At 32.8% G+C, this 20178-nt stretch overlaps 1 protein-coding gene across 3 annotated transcripts in view; it reads left to right on the top strand.

The window, feature by feature from the left end:
- Nucleotides 1–6741, top strand: part of arhgap5 (Rho GTPase activating protein 5) — a 73158-nt gene extending 66417 nt beyond the window's left edge. For all 3 annotated transcript variants that reach the window (XM_059352744.1, XM_059352745.1, XM_059352746.1), the window contains exon 7: nt 56–6741. In XM_059352744.1, the coding sequence (XP_059208727.1) occupies nt 56–374 (319 nt within the window). In that variant the 3' untranslated portion in view covers nt 375–6741. The remainder of the gene's footprint in view (nt 1–55) is intronic.
- The last annotated feature ends 13437 nt before the right edge of the window (nt 6742–20178 follow it).

Consider the following 20178-nt stretch of genomic DNA (forward strand, 5'->3'; position numbering starts at 1 on the left):
GTTGTAACTTTTAACCCCACTTTTTAACCCTTTATGTGCTGGTTTCTTCCTGCAGGGTGAGCCAGCACAGCAAGACCACCCTGATGACGGCGGACAACCTGTCCATCTGCTTCTGGCCCACGCTGATGCGGCCCGACTTCGAGAACAAGGAGACGCTGTCCACCACCAAGCTGAACCAGGCGGTCATCGAGTGCTTCATCGTGCAGAGCGACTACTTCTTCCACGGCGGCGAGGTGGCGGAGAGCTCCAGCAGCGAGGGCACGCCGCCGCCGCACTGCCACAACATGGTGGAGGCGCTGCTCCCGCTGCAGCTGCCCCCGCCCCTGCAGCCGCAGCAGATCCAGCACACGCTGCACCCCGACCCGCTCATCTAACGGCACAGAGGAGCATGCTGGGAAGTGGAGTTTGGGTGGAAAAGAATCAGATCGCCCGGCTGCTGCGGCTGCTGATGAGACACATCGACGTTTGTTGGATTAAACTAATCTGTGCGATCGGCTCGTCCTCTGAGATAAATCCTGGATTAGAAAATCACAATCGGACGTCACCTTTTTTTGGAACTAATTTTTGGACCTGACTGCCCCTTTTAATGATACTGAGAGATTGATTTGGCACATAGCGACAACACTAATCGTTTAGCAGGGTCTGACTCGGACTAACCCCCCCCTCCTCTTACCTAACCCTGATGGAATAGCACACTGGGGTCCTGAGCAGGTTCCCCTTAAACCCCTGTCCCCCTTTCTCCTGCTCAAGAAAAGGGAAAACTTAAAGAGTCCCCCACGACTGCAACTAAACCCCGTTAAGAGATTTGACTGACTGACTGACTGACTGTTTTTGACATTTCGGCACAGGAAAACATTTCTTCTTCTTCTTCTCCTTCTTCTTTTGTTGCCCAGAACTTTTCCCGGTGGATTTGTGGCAGAAATATAACAAATTGTGGATTATTTTTAATCTCGGGGAGGAGCAGGTGGGCGGAGAGGTTTTAATAAATACTAAAAAGAGAAAAAATCCCCTCTGACCCCCCCTAACGGACAGCACATGCACGATTTGTGTCAAAGGTCCCACATGCCAATTTCACGTCTGTTTGTTTTATCATTTATTTCTTTTTTTAAAATATTTTTTTCTACCCTGTTTGTGTGTTTGTGTGCCTGTGTGAACTGACCTGTGGTCTGTACCTTCTCTGAGAGGGGAAGGAGGGATTTAGAGGGAATTAAAAAATAAAAAGCGTGGACTGACGGACTGTAACGCTCCGTACCAGAGACTTTACTGCAAACCTTCAGACGGTCTCGTCTCTTTAGAGCCTCTGACTCTTCATGCAAACGACTGACGTCCCTCGCCGATGACGGCACATGAGAGGAAACCACTACGGCGGCGTGATGACTTCCTGTATGATGACTTCCTGTCATGGAGGACGCTTCCCACTCCTTTTGTTTCTACTTTTCGTTCTGTTGGTTTGTTGGAAACTAAAAATTTGCATGTCTCTGTTTTTTGCCACTTAGTGAGATAAAAAAAAACTTTTAAGGTTTAAAGATAAAAAAAAAAAATGAAATGATGAAACTCTAAAAGGAGCTCTTGTTCAGATTTGCATCGTTTTATCTGAATCTTTTTTTTTTTTTTTGGTTTAAGGGGAACATTTCCACAGAAAAACTCTTATTTGTTTCTTTTCCATCATGCAAGAAATCAACTCTTAATATCATATTTTTGGTTATATGTTGAATAGTTTTCCCTAAATAGAGGAAAGAAGTATATATAAGTATATATATATATAAATCTATCAGCAACAGAGGTGCTGATGTAGTGAATACCACGGGGTACTGGACTGTATAACCTGTCAGAAGCTATAATCATATTTCTTTGTGGTTCTGATGGCGTAATTGAAACCCATCTTTTATTTTGGTGTGTGTGAGTGTGTGGATGTGTGTGTGTGCAGAGGGGAGGGGGGTTTGATAACAGATCTGATGGTTTTAATCCTCTTTGGCTCGTCTGAAAGAGAAAGAAAATCCCTCGTCGCTTCCTTCATCGATGACACTTTGAGGCGGAACGAGCCGGAGCCTCAGAAATCATTGAAGTGGAGATTAAAGTTAATTCAGGAACACCTGAAACTTTTGTTGTGCTGAGCTCCGCTATCTCTCCTCAATCCCCCCCGGAGGAAGTTAAACATTTATCTCAGTCCTTCAGATTCTTTATCTCAAACTCTCTTCTGTCCATCTGGATACAAATAACACAAGATGAAGGTCAGAAATGATGCATCAATTACTTTTTATTCTACAGGTCCATCATTTCATATCAGAGTCATTTCTAGGGATGACTCAGACACTTTTTATGTCAGATAATCTGCAGATATATTCATCTTTTTCTGTCTCTTAAATGTGCAATATGTAAATTTCCTCTCAGTCTAAACCAGGGGTGTCAAACTCAAATACACAGTGGGCCAAAATGTAAAACTTGGACAAAGTCGCGGGCCAACATTGATATTTATTGAAAAAATGGACCTAAACAAGTTCAAACGAAATGGAACAAGCAAAGCTTGACATAACTTAATATTGCAAACATGCAAAATCGAATATCAAATAAAACAAACAAACACATCAACGGCATTCATTTCTTAAATAAAACTTAAATAAAAATCGTTTGTCCCTTTATTTTATATGCGGCCTTCTTTAAATTTAAATTTAGCAGTAATCTTTTTCCACAGGCTAAAAATAAATGTAAGAATAAAATAACAATAATAAACCAAATGACTAATAATAATATCCTTCAATGAATGTGCAGCCATTCAAGCCTTGGACTAGCAAGAAAAAGTGCATAAAGACAACTTTAATTGTTGCTCAGTTTGCTACACACTGATCTACTGTGTTCAAGCCAAAACACCAGCAGAGCATTCTGGGATTTGTAGTATTATTTGCGGGCCAGCTCTGGTTGTCAGTTGGTATTTCCTCGCGGGCCAAATATAATTATACTGCGGGCCAAATTTGGCCCACGGGCCAGAGTTTGACACCTCTGGTCTAAACAATCTCAGATTAAAACCGGTTAAAAACACGAGGCTCTGAGCCGGTGTGTGTGCCGCTAATGTTTTCTCTGGTTGTTTCTCTGATTTCTTAAGATCCAGACATCTGATAACAAAACCTGCTAATGTGGTTAAAAATATACAGAGAAAAACAACCAAGACGTCATAAAAATGTGGCTTTTAACTTGATTTAAAACGTCAATTTATGAAAACTTTTGGTGGCAAACGCAAAGATCCTGCAACACAGTTAGCTTGATTAGACTTACTAGTTTGAAAATTGTTGGAAATACTTAGAAAATTATAATTAACTCAACATATACAGTCATGGAAAACATTATTAGACCACCCTTGTTTTCTTCAATTTCTTGTTCATTTTAATGCCTGGTACAACTAAAGGTACATTCGTTGCACGAATATAATGATAACAACAAAAATAGAGAGACATTTTTCATGGTTTTCTTAATAATAACCAAAAAAATTATCAGAAAAAACATGTAAAATGTCTCTTAAGTTAAACTCTTAAGAGCTATTTTTGTTGTTATCATTATTGAAGAAAACAAAGGTGGTCTAATATTTTTTTCCATGACTGTATCACATAGATATAGTCATTTTTAGATATTTTAAACATCTTGCTTAAACTTAAACTTTTCACACAGCTGCTCATCTGTTTTACTCAAGACACTCAAGGTTCATTTCAGCATGTATTTTAAGCTAAAAGATCGCATAAAATTATACTTTTTTACCCCAATATAAGATCCAGTAATTCTGTATCATATCTACACATCCTTGTCATTTCCAATAAGTTTCCTAGAGAGAAATTTGCAGTTTGCATTGCAAGAAAGTATTTAAAAGTGCAATTTTGAGGTTCTTGTACTTCCCATCTAATGCTACTTACTACTTTAACTTCACTACAGTTCAGTGATAAATATTAAACTTTTTACTCCACTACATTTATTTTAAGTACATATTTTTAATTTCTATTAATGCCACTTTTCCCTGAGTAAAGGATCTAATATACTTCCCTCACTGGAGCTGATTATAGAGCACCGATCGGCACACTTCTAATCAATTAATTTCACTTAATTGCTGGCAGATAATCTTTTAATCAGGACACAACATTCATCTACAGAGAACAAAACACAGTTATTAGTAATAGATGATTCAATTAATTCATATTTATTCTGGTTAATTGCAGCTTTTCTTTCAAAGAAATAACTTTTTTGCTTAATTTAGAACCAAATAACACAGTTCCTTCCAGTTAATGTCCCCTGAAATTATTCAAAATAATAATATAAAAACCTGTATTTCATCAGTTTTAGTGTCTGTATTAATATTATGTATAACTTTTGGTATATTTATAAAATCCCTGATTACAAAAATGTTGGGACGCTGAGTTAAACATAAATAAATGTAGAATGAATCAACTTTAGAATTTTATCAAAAGTTTATCAGATGGAATATGAAATGTATATTGTCTTTTTACAGTTTATTGAATATATTTCAGCAAATAATTGCACTCAATTTTATGTTTCAGCCAGTGTCCCAACACATAAATGTGTTTAAATCAGGAATTATAGTTTTTGTTTTGGTGATAAAACTCAAATGAACTCAAACTAAAAGTCTGAATGATGGAATATAATTGAATCCAGATGTACTGAAGAGACTTTTTGAGGGGAATTAATTCAATTAAAGTGTTTCTAAACTAGTTCATACGACTTGAGATGAGATCTAAAAGGTTTTTTTTCTCAGATCGGAGGTTTTCTTCCAGGAATAAATGAGCTCAGACTGGTTTGAAAAGAGAATATCTGCGCTCTCTCAGTTTATTCTGACGTTTTGATCGACCCGCCAAATTAAAAGCCCTCCATTCATAATTGAACGCGCTTCCATTAACTTCCTATCTGCTCCTGCTGCAGCCGGTCACAGTGTTGTTTCATTATATTATTAATTCAACTAAAAGTTTATCAGATGGATCCTTCAGGGGCTCGTTATACCCACAATGCATCACTCTGCGGGGGAAGAGAGAGAACCAGATTCTTCTCTCAAATCTGATCAGCAGAAGTGACGAGGGATGAATCCAATTATAGAGAAATGTCGAGCGGGGTGCGTCCCATTTCAGACATGTGTCTCCAGTGTCCTCAGATTAACATCAGGAAGTGATTTTTTGTTTTAAGATTTAAGCTTTTACTTTCATTTTTAGTTTGTTTTTTCCCACGAGTGCTGAAACATTTAGTTTATCAGCAGAAAGTTGATCAATTTTAATCATTTTTAGTAATTTATTAAGTAAGAAATGCTGGTTTCAGCTTACCAATGTTAGATTTTACTACTTTTTTGTTATTTTTGTATCATTTTTAAATGTAATATTTTAGGTTTTTGTCAGACAAAACAAGGTATTTGACGAATTTTATATTAAAAATCCCCCAAAAAGTAATTGAAACATTGCTCAGTAATGAAAATCATAATAATTTGTGTCCTATGAAAGCCCATTTTCACCAGTGTGATGGAAACAATTTAATTTAATTTAAACTTTCTCAAAACAATGACTTAGTACTAATGCTAGAATATCTTTTGAAAAAGTTTCTCATTATTCTTTTGAAACTAACTCATTATTTTGAGAATAACTCATCTGTGGAAGGTTTCTCATTGTTTTAACATACTAAATCATTTTTTTCTTTATTATTTTGAGATACTAACTCAGTAACTTGAGAATTTAAGTCATTATTTAAGAAAGTGTCTCATTTTGAGATGCTTACTCAATATTTTGAGGTACTAATTCATTATTTACAGAAAATTTCTTATTTTGAGAATATTGATGAAGTTTCTCATTTAAACAAAAATACTCTTTTGTTATAGTCACTTTTTTAAATAAGTTTTAATTTTTAAAACAAATACTTAAACATTTTTCCAAAGTACTAAGTTATGAATTGAGAAACCTGATTATTTTGACATACTAAGACATTATTTCTAGGAAGCATGTCATTTTAAAGACTTCTTTCTCTCTCTCTATTTTCACTAGACTCACTTTTTATCCTATTTTTTTCCTTTTTATTGGCGATAATTGGCCTCCATAACTTCCTACAACCTCTACTGTAAACATAACAACCTGAGAGGACAAAGCTTCAAACTGAAGAAAAAAAGGAACAAAGTCAAACGACCCAAAAATAGATAATATAGTATATAGAGTGTCGCAGCGAAGCGAAATGGGACGTGGCCGAACGCCGTCTCTTTGAAGGACACTGAAGGGGACACGTGTCTGGAATGAGACAAAACCAGACATCATTTTCTTCTGGGGTGTGAATGTGAGGGGAAAGGGCGTGTTAAAGGGGATAAATATTCAGAATGGAACGTAGCCAAAAGCCCATTTTAAGGTTTTATGATGTTGGACTGAAGGGCACATTGAGGAGAGCGAATGGGAACGGAGCCGAGAGCGTCCTGGTCTCTGTGGGGGGGGGCAGGAGGTTTAGTTTTTGGGGGGGAGGGGGGCTCAGCAGCTGCTAGATAATTAAAGATTAAGCTGTTCGTCTGTAGTTTTTCATCAATCAACTTATTTTTTATCATTTTGTTGATAAGATCTGCTCTCATCCAGTCTCTCCGGTGTACAAACCAACTGACTTTTAACGTCATCCGCTGTGTATTATAGTAAATAAAAATGATTTTCAGAAATGAAAAACTCTAAAACAACTTTTTTTTTCTGTTTTCTCTCCATAATGTTTCCAAATAAAGTTTCTTTTTTTCCAAAACTGCCTTGAGTCTTTTTTTCTTCTTCTTTTTAACTGTATTTTTTATGGGTTTATAAATTCACTTTATATGAGTTTTTTATTTATTTTTTTTATTTTTAACTGTGTGGTCAGGAAAAAGGATTTTAACTATTAACATTTTTAATAAGTTAATTAATTTTTAAACAATTTTTATTTTGCCCTTTTTAAACGTTTTTTCTGTATTATTTCCCATGTCATCTTTATAAAAAAGAAATGTAATATATACATATGTGTATATAAATACAGAAATAAATAACATTCGAGGAATAAATAAAGGACATTTTTAAATAAATAAATGTTTAATAAAAAAAGTGAAAATTAAATAGGAAAGTAAATATGGCAATTATTATTTAGGTAAACATATACAAAAGCAAATTAATAATTTTTGCTGTCTGTCTCTGAGTCTGTCCAAATTAAATTCAAACTTAAGACTAAATTAGTAAAAACTATTTTAAAAAAATGTATATTGAGCAGTTGTAAACATATTAAAATATTGAGATATTTTGAGATGGATAGTTACTTTATTAATTTAGCTTATTCTTATAAAATACACACACACACACACACACACACACACACACACACACACACACACACACACACACACACACACAAACACAAATAAGTAATAGAATTCAGGCAATAAAATAGCAAGAAACATAAGCAAGACCCCACTGTATAATACTCAATGATAATAAAATATCCTGCCAGATAAGCTGAATAAGCTAAATAAACACCAGCACTGGTTAATGCCAGTCAATTGTTGAGTATTTAGATAAAAGTAATCAGCTAAATAAACACCAGTTCTGTATGTTCAGTGTCAGTCAATCACACTATTTAAATAAAAAATACATTCAATTAAAATTGCTGAATAAATATCAGTACTGTGTGTTCAATGCCAGTCAATTACTGACTATATAAATAAAGAATAAATCAATATCAAACAATTAGGTAAATAAACATCCGTACTGTATGTTAAATATCAATCAATTTCTGACTGTTTTAGTCAAGAAAAAATAAAACAAAATAAAATAAAAATAATATTTCAACACAAAGGAGAGAATTGAGGTCCAATATATATATATATATATATATATATATATATATATATATATATATATATATATATATATATATATATATATATATATATATATATTTCTCAGATAAGTCTTGTGTCCCTTAGCACTGGCTGTATAGTAATACAATAATGAGGCAAGTCTTCGCTGTTTACTGTTTTTATTTATGAGATATATAACATTGATATCATTAATAGATATGAGCAGTTTCAGGATCTAGTTTGCTCAGAACCTGCAGACGCTAAGCGTTAAGAAGGTAAATGGCTCCATCTTGTGGTGAAAATCTGAAAATCTTCAACAAAAAAAACCCATCTTTATTTGAGGAAAAACTTCAGGACGGTATATATATATATATATATATATATATATATATATATATATATATATAATATATTCTATAGAAATATATAGAATATATATCTTTCAAAACATATTTTTCTATGATATGATTTGAAAATGATGTTATGATTTGAAATGATGATGTGTGTGTTATATTGTGTCTCAGGGTTCCGTGTGTTCTGTGTTCTGATGTCTGCACATAAATTAGAACACAGAACACACAGACAGTGTGTTTAAACACAGTTGAAGTCTATTAGAGTGTATTTAGAGTGTGAGCTCTCCACAGACTGGACAGACCACTGGGCAGACACACTGTGGATCTGCTTGGATTGGAAATACTACTCAGAGTTTTTACATGTTATGTAGTTTTTTATTTACTTTGTGAAACCTGTGGATCAATGAGACACAAGGAGAAAGTGGAAGCCTTTTTCCTGCATGTTGCCAGAGCCCTGTGCAGAGTCCTGAAGATAACGCTGAAAGAGGTAGGGATCCACGTGCTCAGACTAAGTTATGTCATATTTTGGTTACTGTGTTGCAGTGCAAGGTTTCTGTCTCTGAATTTATTGGGTGATGGTGTATGTCCTCTCCTGAAGCCCACTAAGAGTTTAACATAGTGAGGGATTTTAAAGAAAAATCCCTCACAGAATTGATATTTTTATCAAAAAACAAAATGCAAAGAGAGTGGACGGAAGGAAAATCAAAATCAATATTTAATGTGACCACCCTTTGCCTTAATTTAATTTAATCTAATTTAATTTTAATGGTTTTATTTCATTGTTGTGTTTGAAATGTTTGTCATTTTTACTGTCAAGACACTTGTAAAAGTTGGAAGAAGGTCTCTCTTGTGTTTATCTTAAGGAAAAAAACTTTAAATCACTTGTCTTTAGATGTGAGCAGGTGGGACACCAGAGTTTTCTAGAGTATTTTCCAAATATTTTCAAAGTCTTCTGATGTTTAGGGAGCATAAAGGGAATTTTATGATGGTGTATGTCCTCACCTGAAGTTCACTAAGAGTTTAATATAGTGAGGGATCTTTATTTATTTATTTATTTATATTAACTGCAGAGACCACATTGTGCTGTTCAGCAAGAAACAAAATCCCCAAGTCCACTAATGAGGAGTCTAAAGTGACAGTCACTGTTAGAAGGTTTGTTTCTGTGATATTGTGAACAAGGTTATGATTATTTGTGTTATTGTTGCTGTTAATACCTGCATGCATTAAAAGAAGGTCTCTCGTGTGTTTTTCTTCACAACTTTAACTCACATTTTGGAGCTTTTTCTTGCCCACTGGATAGAAATGCCATAATATGCTTTTTATTAAGTTTTGCTGTTATAGTTTCTGATAGAAGGTCTCTCCTGTGTTTCTTCCAAAGGAAAACTCCAATTTTAACTCTAAACTAAAAGGGTTTTGGGTTGAGTTTTTGTCATGAGAGGCATCTTTATTTAGTTTTATATTTCTTTTGGTTTCATTTTTGTGTTTTTTGTTGAAATGTACAGTACTGTGCAAAAGTTTTAGGCAGGTGTAGAAAAAATGCTGTAAAATAAGAATGCTTTCAAAATCAGAATTGATATTTTTATCAAAAAACAAAATGCAAAGAGAGTGGACGGAAGAAAAATCAAAATCAATATTTAATGTGACCACCCTTTGCCTTAATTTAATTTAATTTAATCTAATTTAATTTTAATGGTTTTATTTCATTGTTGTGTTCGAAATGTTTGTCATTTTTACTGTCAAGACACTTGTAAAAGTTGAAAGAAGGTCTCTCTTGTGTTTATCTTAAGGAAAAATCCAATTTTTACTAAACTTTTTTGGAACTTTTTCTTGTCCATTAGAGAGAGGTGTCATAATATGCTTCTTGTTATAAACATTTTAATTTTCACAATTAAAAAAATCCACCTTGACATGTAAAAATGAATCTTTCAAAACATATCTCTCTATGATGTTATGATTTGAAAATGATGTTATGATTTGAAATGATGATGTGTGTGTTATTGTGTCTCAGGGTTCCGTGTGTTCTGTGTTCTGATGTCTGCACATAAATTAGAACACAGAACACACAGACAGTGTGTTTAAACACAGTTGAAGTCTATTAGAGTGTATTTAGAGTGTGAGCTCTCCACAGACTGGACAGACCACTGGGCAGACACACTGTGGATCTGCTTGGATTGGAAATACTACTCAGAGTTTTTACATGTTATGTAGTTTTTTATTTACTTTGTGAAACCCGTGGATCAAGGAGACACAAGGAGAAAGTGGAAGCCTTTTTCCTGCATGTTGCCAGAGCCCTGTGCAGAGTCCTGAAGATAACGCTGAAAGAGGTAGGGATCCACGTGCTCACACTAAGTTATGTCATGTTTTGGTTACTGTGTTGCAGTGCAAGGTTTCTGTCTCTGAATTTATTGGGTGATGGTGTATGTCCTCACCTGAAGTTCACTAAGAGTTTAACATAGTGAGGGATTTTAAAGAAAAATCCCTCACAGAATTGATATTTTTATCAAAAAACAAAATGCAAAGAGAGTGGACGGAAGGAAAATCAAAATCAATATTTAATGTGACCACCCTTTGCCTTAATTTAATTTAATTTAATTTAATTTAATTTAATCTAATTTAATTTTAATGGTTTTATTTCATTGGTGTGTTCGAAATGTTTGTCATTTTTACTGTCAAGACACTTGTAAAAGTTGGAAGAAGGTCTCTCTTGTGTTTATCTTAAGGAAAACAACTTTAAAGCACTTGTCTTTAGATGTGAGCAGGTGGGACACCAGAGTTTTCTAGAGTCTTTTCCAAATATTTTCAAAGTCTTCTGATGTTTAGGGAGCATAAAGGGAATTTTATGATGGTGTATGTCCTCACCTGAAGTTCACTAATAGTTTAATATAGTGAGGGATCTTTATTTATTTATTTATATTAACTGCAGAGACCACCTTGTGCTGTTTAGCAAGAAACAAAATCCCCAAGTCCACTAATGAGGAGTCTAAAGTGACAGTCACTGTTAGAAGGTTTGTTTCTGTGATATTGTGAACAAGGTTATGATTATTTGTGTCATTGTTGCTGTTAATACCTGCATGCATTAAAAGAAGGTCTCTCGTGTGTTTTTCTTCACAACTTTAACTCACATTTTGGAGCTTTTTCTTGCCCACTGGATAGAAATGCCATAATATGCTTTTTATTAAGTTTTGCTGTTATAGTTTCTGATAGAAGGTCTCTCCTGTGTTTCTTCCAAAGGAAAACTCCAATTTTAACTCTAAACTAAAAGGGTTTTGGGTTGAGTTTTTATCATGAGAGGCATCTTTATTTAGTTTTATATTTCTTTTGGTTTCATTTTTGTGTTTTTGTTGAAATGTACAGTACTGTGCAAAAGTTTTAGGCAGGTGTGGAAAAAATGCTGTAAAATAAGAATGCTTTCAAAATCAGAATTGATATTTTTATCAAAAAACAAAATGCAAAGAGAGTGGACGGAAGAAAAATCAAAATCAATATTTAATGTGACCACCCTTTGCCTTAATTTAATTTAATTTAATCTAATTTAATTTTAATGGTTTTATTTCATTGTTGTGTTCGAAATGTTTGTCATTTTTACTGTCAAGACACTTGTAAAAGTTGGAAGAAGGTCTCTCTTGTGTTTATCTTAAGGAAAAATCCAATTTTTACTAAACTTTTTTGGAACTTTTTCTTGTCCATTAGAGAGAGGTGTCATAATATGCTTCTTGTTATAAACATTTTAATTTTCACAATTAAAAAAATCCACCTTGACATGTAAAAATGAATCTTTCAAAACATATCTCTCGATGATGTTATGATTTGAAAATGATGTTATGATTTGAAATGATGATGTGTGTGTTATATTGTGTCTCAGGGTTCCGTGTGTTCTGTGTTCTGATGTCTGCACATAAATTAGAACACAGAACACACAGACAGTGTGTTTAAAAACAGTTGAAGTCTATTAGAGTGTATTTAGAGTGTGAGCTCTCCACAGACTGGACAGACCACTGGGCAGACACACTGTGGATCTGCTTGGATTGGAAATACTACTCAGAGTTTTTACATGTTATGTAGTTTTTTATTTACTTTGTGAAACCTGTGGATCAAGGAGACACAAGGAGAAAGTGGAAGCCTTTTTCCTGCATGTTGCCAGAGCCCTGTGCAGAGTCCTGAAGATAACGCTGAAAGAGGTAGGGATCCACGTGCTCAGACTAAGTTATGTCATATTTTGGTTACTGTGTTGCAGTGCAAGGTTTCTGTCTCTGAATTTATTGGGTGATGGTGTATGTCCTCTCCTGAAGCCCACTAAGAGTTTAACATAGTGAGGGATCTTTATTTATTTATTTATATTAACTGCAGAGACCACCTTGTGCTGTTTAGATTCCTCATTAGAGGCTTTTGTTTCTTGCTAAAGTCTTTAGGAAGTTTGTTTTTGTGATATTGTTAACAAGGTGAGATATATAATTATGTATATATATTTATATATATATATATATAGTACTGTGCAAGGGTTTTAGGCTAGTGTGGAAAAAATGCTGTCAAATAAGAATACTTTTAAAAATAGAATTGATGATTTTTTTTAAATCAAAAACTAAATGCAAAGTGAGTGAATTTGATCACCCTTTGCCTTCAAATCAGCATCAATTCTTCTAGGCATTTGTTCACACTGCCTAAGACTTTTGCACAGAACTGTCTATATATATATATATATATGAGGACAAAAGGTCAAAATAACGAGAATATAGTCACATGAGAAAAAAAAAGTTGAAATGAAAAAAAGTCAAAATGACAAAAAAAGTTGAAATCATGAAAAAAGTCAAAATGACAAAAAAGTTGAAATCATGAAAAAAGTCAAAATGACAAAAAAAGTTGAAATCATGAAAAAAGTCAAAATGACAAAAAAAAGTTGAAATCATGATAAAAAAGTCAAAATGACATAAAAAGTTGAAATCATGATTAAAAAAAAGTCAGAATGACGAAAAGTTGAAATCATGATAAAAAAGTTGAAATCATGATAAAAAAGTCAAAATGACAAAAAAAATTAAATCATGAAAAAAGTCAAAATGGCAACAAAAAAAAGCAGGTAAGTCATAATGTGTTTTTATTTTATTTTATTTCATTGTTGTTTTTGAAATGTATGTAATTTCCACTGTCAAGACACTTGTAAGCCTTGGAAGAAGGTCTCTCTTGTGTTTATCTTCCCAAGGAAAACTTCAATTGTACTAAACTTTTTTTGGGAGATTTTATTTGCCCACTGGAGAGACGTCATAATATGTGTTTTAATGTTATGATATCTTATCTCAAGAATGGCAACATTGTGGAGGAGTTTGTTGCCCCAGTGACCCTGGGAGCTGTGTTGTCGGGAGCAATAGCTCCTGGTAGGGTCTCCCAAGGCAAAGTGGTCCCAGGGCAGGTGACAGACTAAGAGCCATTCAGAGACAATCCAATTCCTTTTACTTTTTTGTGGAGCTTTTCCTTGTCCATTGGAGAGGTGTCATAATATGTGTTTTAATGTAATTGTATTTTATTTCATTGTGGTTTTTGAAATGTATGTAATTTCCACTGTCAAGACACTTGTAAGCCTTGGAAGAAGGTCTCTCTTGTGTTTATCTTCCCAAGGAAAACTTCAATTGTACTAAACTGTTTTGGAGCTTTTCCTTGTCCATTGAAGAGAGGTGTCATAATATGCTTCTTGTTATATATATACATAAACATATATGTACAGTATTGCGCAAGGGTTTTAGGCTAGTGTGGAAAAAATGCTGTCCAATAAGAATGCTTTTAAAAATAGAATTGATGATTTTTTTTAAATCAAAAACTAAATGCAAAGTGAGTGAATTTGATCACCCTTTGCCTTCAAATCAGCATCAATTCTTCTAGGCATTTGTTCACACTGCCTAAGACTTTTGCACAGAACTGTCTATATATATATATATATATATATATATATATATATATATATATATATATGAGGACAAAAAGTCAAAATAACATGAATATAGTCACATGAGAAAAAAAAGTTGAAATCATGATAAAAAAGTCAAAATGACAAAAAAGTTGAAATCATGAAAAAAGTCAAAATGACAAAAAAACTTGAAATCATGAAAAAAAGTCAAAATGACAAAAAAGTTGAAATCATGATAAAAAAAAGTCAAAATGACAAAAAAAGTTGAAATCATGATTAAAAAAAAGTCAAAATGACAAAAAAAGTTGAAATCATGAAAAAAAGTCAAAATGACAAAAAAAGTTGAAATCATGAAAAAAGTCAAAATGACAAAAAAGTTAAAATCATGATAAAAAAGTTGAAATCATGATAAAAAAGTCAAAATGACAAAAAAGCAGCTAAGTCATAATGTGTTTTAATTTTATTTTATGTCATTGTTGTTTTTGAAATGTATGTAATTTCCACTGTCAAGACACTTGTAAGCCTTGGAAGAAGGTCTCTCTTGTGTTTATCTTCCCAAGGAAAACTTCAATTGTACTAAACCTTTTTTAGAGCTTTTCCTTGTCCATTGAAGAGAGGTGTCATATTATGCTTCTTGTTATATATATACATAAACATATATGTAGAGTATTGCGTAAGGGTTTTAGGCTAGTGTGGAAAAAATGCTGTCCAATAAGAATGCTTTTAAAAATAGAATTGATGATTTTTTTAAAATCAAAAACTAAATGCAAAGTGAGTGAATTTGATCACCCTTTGCCTTCAAATCAGCATCAATTCTTCTAGGCATTTGTTCACACTGCCTAAGACTTTTGCACAGAACTGTCTATATGTATATATATATATATATATGAGGGCAAAAAGTCAAAATAACGAGAATATAGTCACATGAGAAAAAAAAGTTGAAATCATGATAAAAAAGTCAAAATGACAAAAAAAGTTGAAATCATGAAAAAAAGTCAAAATGACAAAAAAAGTTGAAATCATGATAAAAAAGTCAAAATGACAAAAAAAGTTGAAATCATGAAAAAAGTCAAAATGATAAAAAAAAGTTGAAATCATGATAAAAAAGTCAAAATGACATAAAAAGTTGAAATCATGATTAAAAAAAAGTCAGAATGACGAAAAGTTGAAATCATGATAAAAAAGTTGAAATCATGATAAAAAAGTCAAAATGACAAAAAAAGTTGAAATCATGAAAAAAGTCAAAATGATAAAAAAAAGTTGAAATCATGATAAAAAAGTCAAAATGACATAAAAAGTTGAAATCATGATTAAAAAAAAGTCAGAATGACGAAAAGTTGAAATCATGATAAAAAAGTCAAAATGACAAAAAAAATTAAATCATGAAAAAAGTCAAAATGGCAACAAAAAAAAGCAGGTAAGTCATGATGTGTTTTTATTTTATTTTATTTCATTGTTGTTTTTGAAATGTATGTAATTTCCACTGTCAAGACACTTGTAAGCCTTGGAAGAAGGTCTCTCTTGTGTTTATCTTCCCAAGGAAAACTTCAATTGTACTAAACTTTTTTTGGGAGATTTTATTTGCCCACTGGAGAGACGTCATAATATGTGTTTTAATGTTATGATATCTTATCTCAAGAATGGCAACATTGTGGAGGAGTTTGTTGCCCCAGTGGCCCTGGGAGCTGTGTTGTCGGGAGCAATAGCTCCTGGTAGGGTCTCCCAAGGCAAAGTGGTCCCAGGGCAGGTGACAGACTAAGAGCCATTCAGAGACAATCCAATTCCTTTTACTTTTTTGTGGAGCTTTTCCTTGTCCATTGGAGAGGTGTCATAATATGTGTTTTAATGTAATTGTATTTTATTTCATTGTTGTTTTTTAAATGTATGTAATTTCCACTGTCAAGACACTTGTAAGCCTTGGAAGAAGGTCTCTCTTGTGTTTATCTTCCCAAGGAAAACTTCAATTGTACTAAACTGTTTTGGAGCTTTTCCTTGTCCATTGAAGAGAGGTGTCATATTATGCTTCTTGTTATATATATACATAAACATATATGTACAGTATTGCGCAAGGGTTTTAGGCTAGTGTGGAAAAAATGCTGTCCAATAAGAATGCTTTTAAAAATAGAATTGATGATTTTTTTAAAATCAAAAACTAAATGCAAAGTGAGTGAATTTGATCACCCTTTGCCTTCAAATCAGCATCAATTCTTCTAGGCATTTATTCACACTGCCTAAGACTTTTGCACAGAACTGTCTATATGTATATATATATATATATATATATATATATATATATGAGGACAAAAAGTCAAAATAACATGAATATAGTCGCATGAGAAAAAAAAGTTGAAATCATGATAAAAAAGTCAAAATGACAAAAAAGTTGAAATCATGAAAAAAGTCAAAATGACAAAAAAAGTTGAAATCATGAAAAAAAGTCAAAATGACAAAAAAATTTGAAATCATGAAAAAAGTCAAAATGACAAAAAAGTTAAAATCATGATAAAAAAGTTGAAATCATGATAAAAAAAAAAGTCAAAATGACAAAAAAAAGCAGCTAAGTGATAATGTGTTTTAATTTTATTTCATGTCATTGTTGTTTTTGAAATGTATGTAATTTCCACTGTCAAGACACTTGTAAGCCTTGGAAGAAGGTCTCTCTTGTGTTTATCTTCCCAAGGAAAACTTCAATTGTACTAAACTTTTTTTGGGAGATTTTATTTGCCCACTGGAGAGACGTCATAATATGTGTTTTAATGTTATGATATCTTATCTCAAGAATGGCAACATTGTGGAGGAGTTTGTTGCCCCAGTGACCCTGGGAGCTGTGTTGTCGGGAGCAATAGCTCCTGGTAGGGTCTCCCAAGGCAAAGTGGTCCCAGGGCAGGTGACAGACTAAGAGCCATTCAGAGACAATCCAATTCCTTTTACTTTTTTGTGGAGCTTTTCCTGGTCCATTGGAGAGGTGTCATAATATGTGTTTTAATGTAATTGTATTTTATTTCATTGTTGTTTTTTAAATGTATGTAATTTCCACTGTCAAGACACTTGTAAGCCTTGGAAGAAGGTCTCTCTTGTGTTTATCTTCCCAAGGAAAACTTCAATTGTACTAAACTGTTTTGGAGCTTTTCCTTGTCCATTGAAGAGAGGTGTCATATTATGCTTCTTGTTATATATATACATAAACATATATGTACAGTATTGCGCAAGGGTTTTAGGCTAGTGTGGAAAAAATGCTGTCCAATAAGAATGCTTTTAAAAATAGAATTGATGATTTTTTTAAAATCAAAAACTAAATGCAAAGTGAGTGAATTTGATCACCCTTTGCCTTCAAATCAGCATCAATTCTTCTAGGCATTTGTTCACACTGCCTAAGACTTTTGCACAGAACTGTCTATATGTATATGTATATATATATATATGAGGACAAAAAGTCAAAATAACATGAATATAGTCGCATGAGAAAAAAAAGTTGAAATCATGATAAAAAAGTCAAAATGACAAAAAAGTTGAAATCATGAAAAAAGTCAAAATGACAAAAAAAGTTGAAATCATGAAAAAAAGTCAAAATGACAAAAAAATTTGAACTCATGAAAAAAGTCAAAATGACAAAAAAGTTAAAATCATGATAAAAAAGTTGAAATCATGATAAAAAAAAAAAGTCAAAATGACAAAAAAAAGCAGCTAAGTCATAATGTGTTTTCATTTTATTTCATGTCATTGTTGTTTTTGAAATGTATGTAATTTCCACTGTCAAGACACTTGTAAGCCTTGGAAGAAGGTCTCTCTTGTGTTTATCTTCACAAGGAAAACTTCAATTGTACTAAACTTTTTTTGGGCGATTTTATTTGCCCACTGGAGAGACGTCATAATATGTGTTTTAATGTTATGATATCTTATCTCAAGAATGGCAACATTGTGGAGGAGTTTGTTGCCCCAGTGACCCTGGGAGCTGTGTTGTCGGGAGCAATAGCTCCTGGTAGGGTCTCCCAAGGCAAAGTGGTCCCAGGGCAGGTGACAGACTAAGAGCCATTCAGAGACAATCCAATTCCTTTTACTTTTTTGTGGAGCTTTTCCTTGTCCATTGGAGAGGTGTCATAATATGTGTTTTAATGTAATTGTATTTTATTTCATTGTGGTTTTTGAAATGTATGTCATTTTCACTGTCAAGACACTTGTAAGCCTTGGAAGAAGGTCTCTCTTGTGTTTATCTTCCCAAGGAAAACTTCAATTGTACTAAACTGTTTTGGAGCTTTTCCTTGTCCATTGAAGAGAGGTGTCATAATATGCTTCTTGTTATATATATACATAAACATATATGTACAGTATTGCGCAAGGGTTTTAGGCTAGTGTGGAAAAAATGCTGTCCAATAAGAATGCTTTTAAAAATAGAATTGATGATTTTTTTAAAATCAAAAACTAAATGCAAAGTGAGTGAATTTGATCACCCTTTGCTTTCAAATCAGCATCAATTCTTCTAGGCATTTGTTCACACTGCCTAAGACTTTTGCACAGAACTGTCTATATGTATATATATATATATATATGAGGACAAAAAGTCAAAATAACATGAATATAGTCACATGAGAAAAAAAAGTTGAAATCATGAAAAGAAAGTCAAAATGACAAAAAAAGTTGAAATCATGATAAAAAAAGTCAAAATGACAAAAAAGTTGAAATCATGAAAAAAGTCAAAATGACAAAAAAAGTTGAAATCATGAAAAAAAAGTCAAAATGACAAAAAAAGTTGAAATCATGATGAAAAAAAGTCAAAATGACAAAAAAAGTTGAAATCATGAAAAAAGTCAAAATGACAAAAAAAAGTTGAAATCATGAAAAAAGTCAAAATGACAAAAAAGTTAAAATCATGATAAAAAAAGTTGAAATCATGATAAAAAAAGTCAAAAGGACAAAAAAAGCAGCTAAGTCATAATGTGTTTTTATTTTATTTCATGTCATTGTTGTTTTTGAAATGTATGTAATTTCCACTGTCAAGACACTTGTAAGCCTTGGAAGAAGGTCTCTCTTGTGTTTATCTTCCCAAGGAAAACTTCAATTGTACTAAACTTTTTTGGGGAGATTTTATTTGTCCACTGGAGAGACGTCATAATATGTGTTTTAATGTTATGATGTCTTATCTCAAGAATGGCAACATTGTGGAGGAGTTTGTTGCCCCAGTGACCCTGGGAGCTGTGTTGTCGGGAGCAATAGCTCCTGGTAGGGTCTCCCAAGGCAAAGTGGTCCCAGGGCAGGTGACAGACTAAGAGCCATTCAGAGACAATCCAATTCCTTTTACTTTTTTGTGGAGCTTTTCCTTGTCCATTGGAGAGGTGTCATAATATGTGTTTTAATGTAATTGTATTTTATTTCATTGTGGTTTTTGAAATGTATGTAATTTCCACTGTCAAGACACTTGTAAGCCTTGGAAGAAGGTCTCTCTTGTGTTTATCTTCCCAAGGAAAACTTCAATTGTACTAAACTGTTTTGGAGCTTTTCCTTGTCCATTGAAGAGAGGTGTCATATTATGCTTCTTGTAATATATATACATAAACATATATGTACAGTATTGCGCAAGGGTTTTAGGCTAGTGTGGAAAAAATGCTGTCCAATAAGAATGCTTTTAAAAATAGAATTGATGATTTTTTTAAAATCAAAAACTAAATGCAAAGTGAGTGAATTTGATCACCCTTTGCCTTCAAATCAGCATCAATTCTTCTAGGCATTTGTTCACACTGCCTAAGACTTTTGCACAGAACTGTCTATATGTATATATATATATATATATATATATATATATATATATATATATATACATATATATATATATATATATATATATATATATATGAGGACAAAAAGTCAAAATAACAAGAATATAGTCACATGAGAAAAAAAAGTTGAAATCATGAAAAAAGTCAAAATGACAAAAAAAGTTGAAATCATGATAAAAAAAAGTCAAAATGACAAAAAAAAGTTGAAATCATGAAAAAAAGTCAAAATGACAAAAAAGTTGAAGTCATGAAAAAAGTCAAAATGACAAAAAAGTTGAAGTCATGAAAAAAGTCAAAATGACAAAAAAAGTTGAAATCATGAAAAAAAGTCAAAATGACAAA

This window comes from Centropristis striata, chromosome 16 (assembly GCF_030273125.1).
Source record: "Centropristis striata isolate RG_2023a ecotype Rhode Island chromosome 16, C.striata_1.0, whole genome shotgun sequence".
NCBI classification, from domain to species: Eukaryota; Metazoa; Chordata; class Actinopteri; order Perciformes; family Serranidae; genus Centropristis; species Centropristis striata.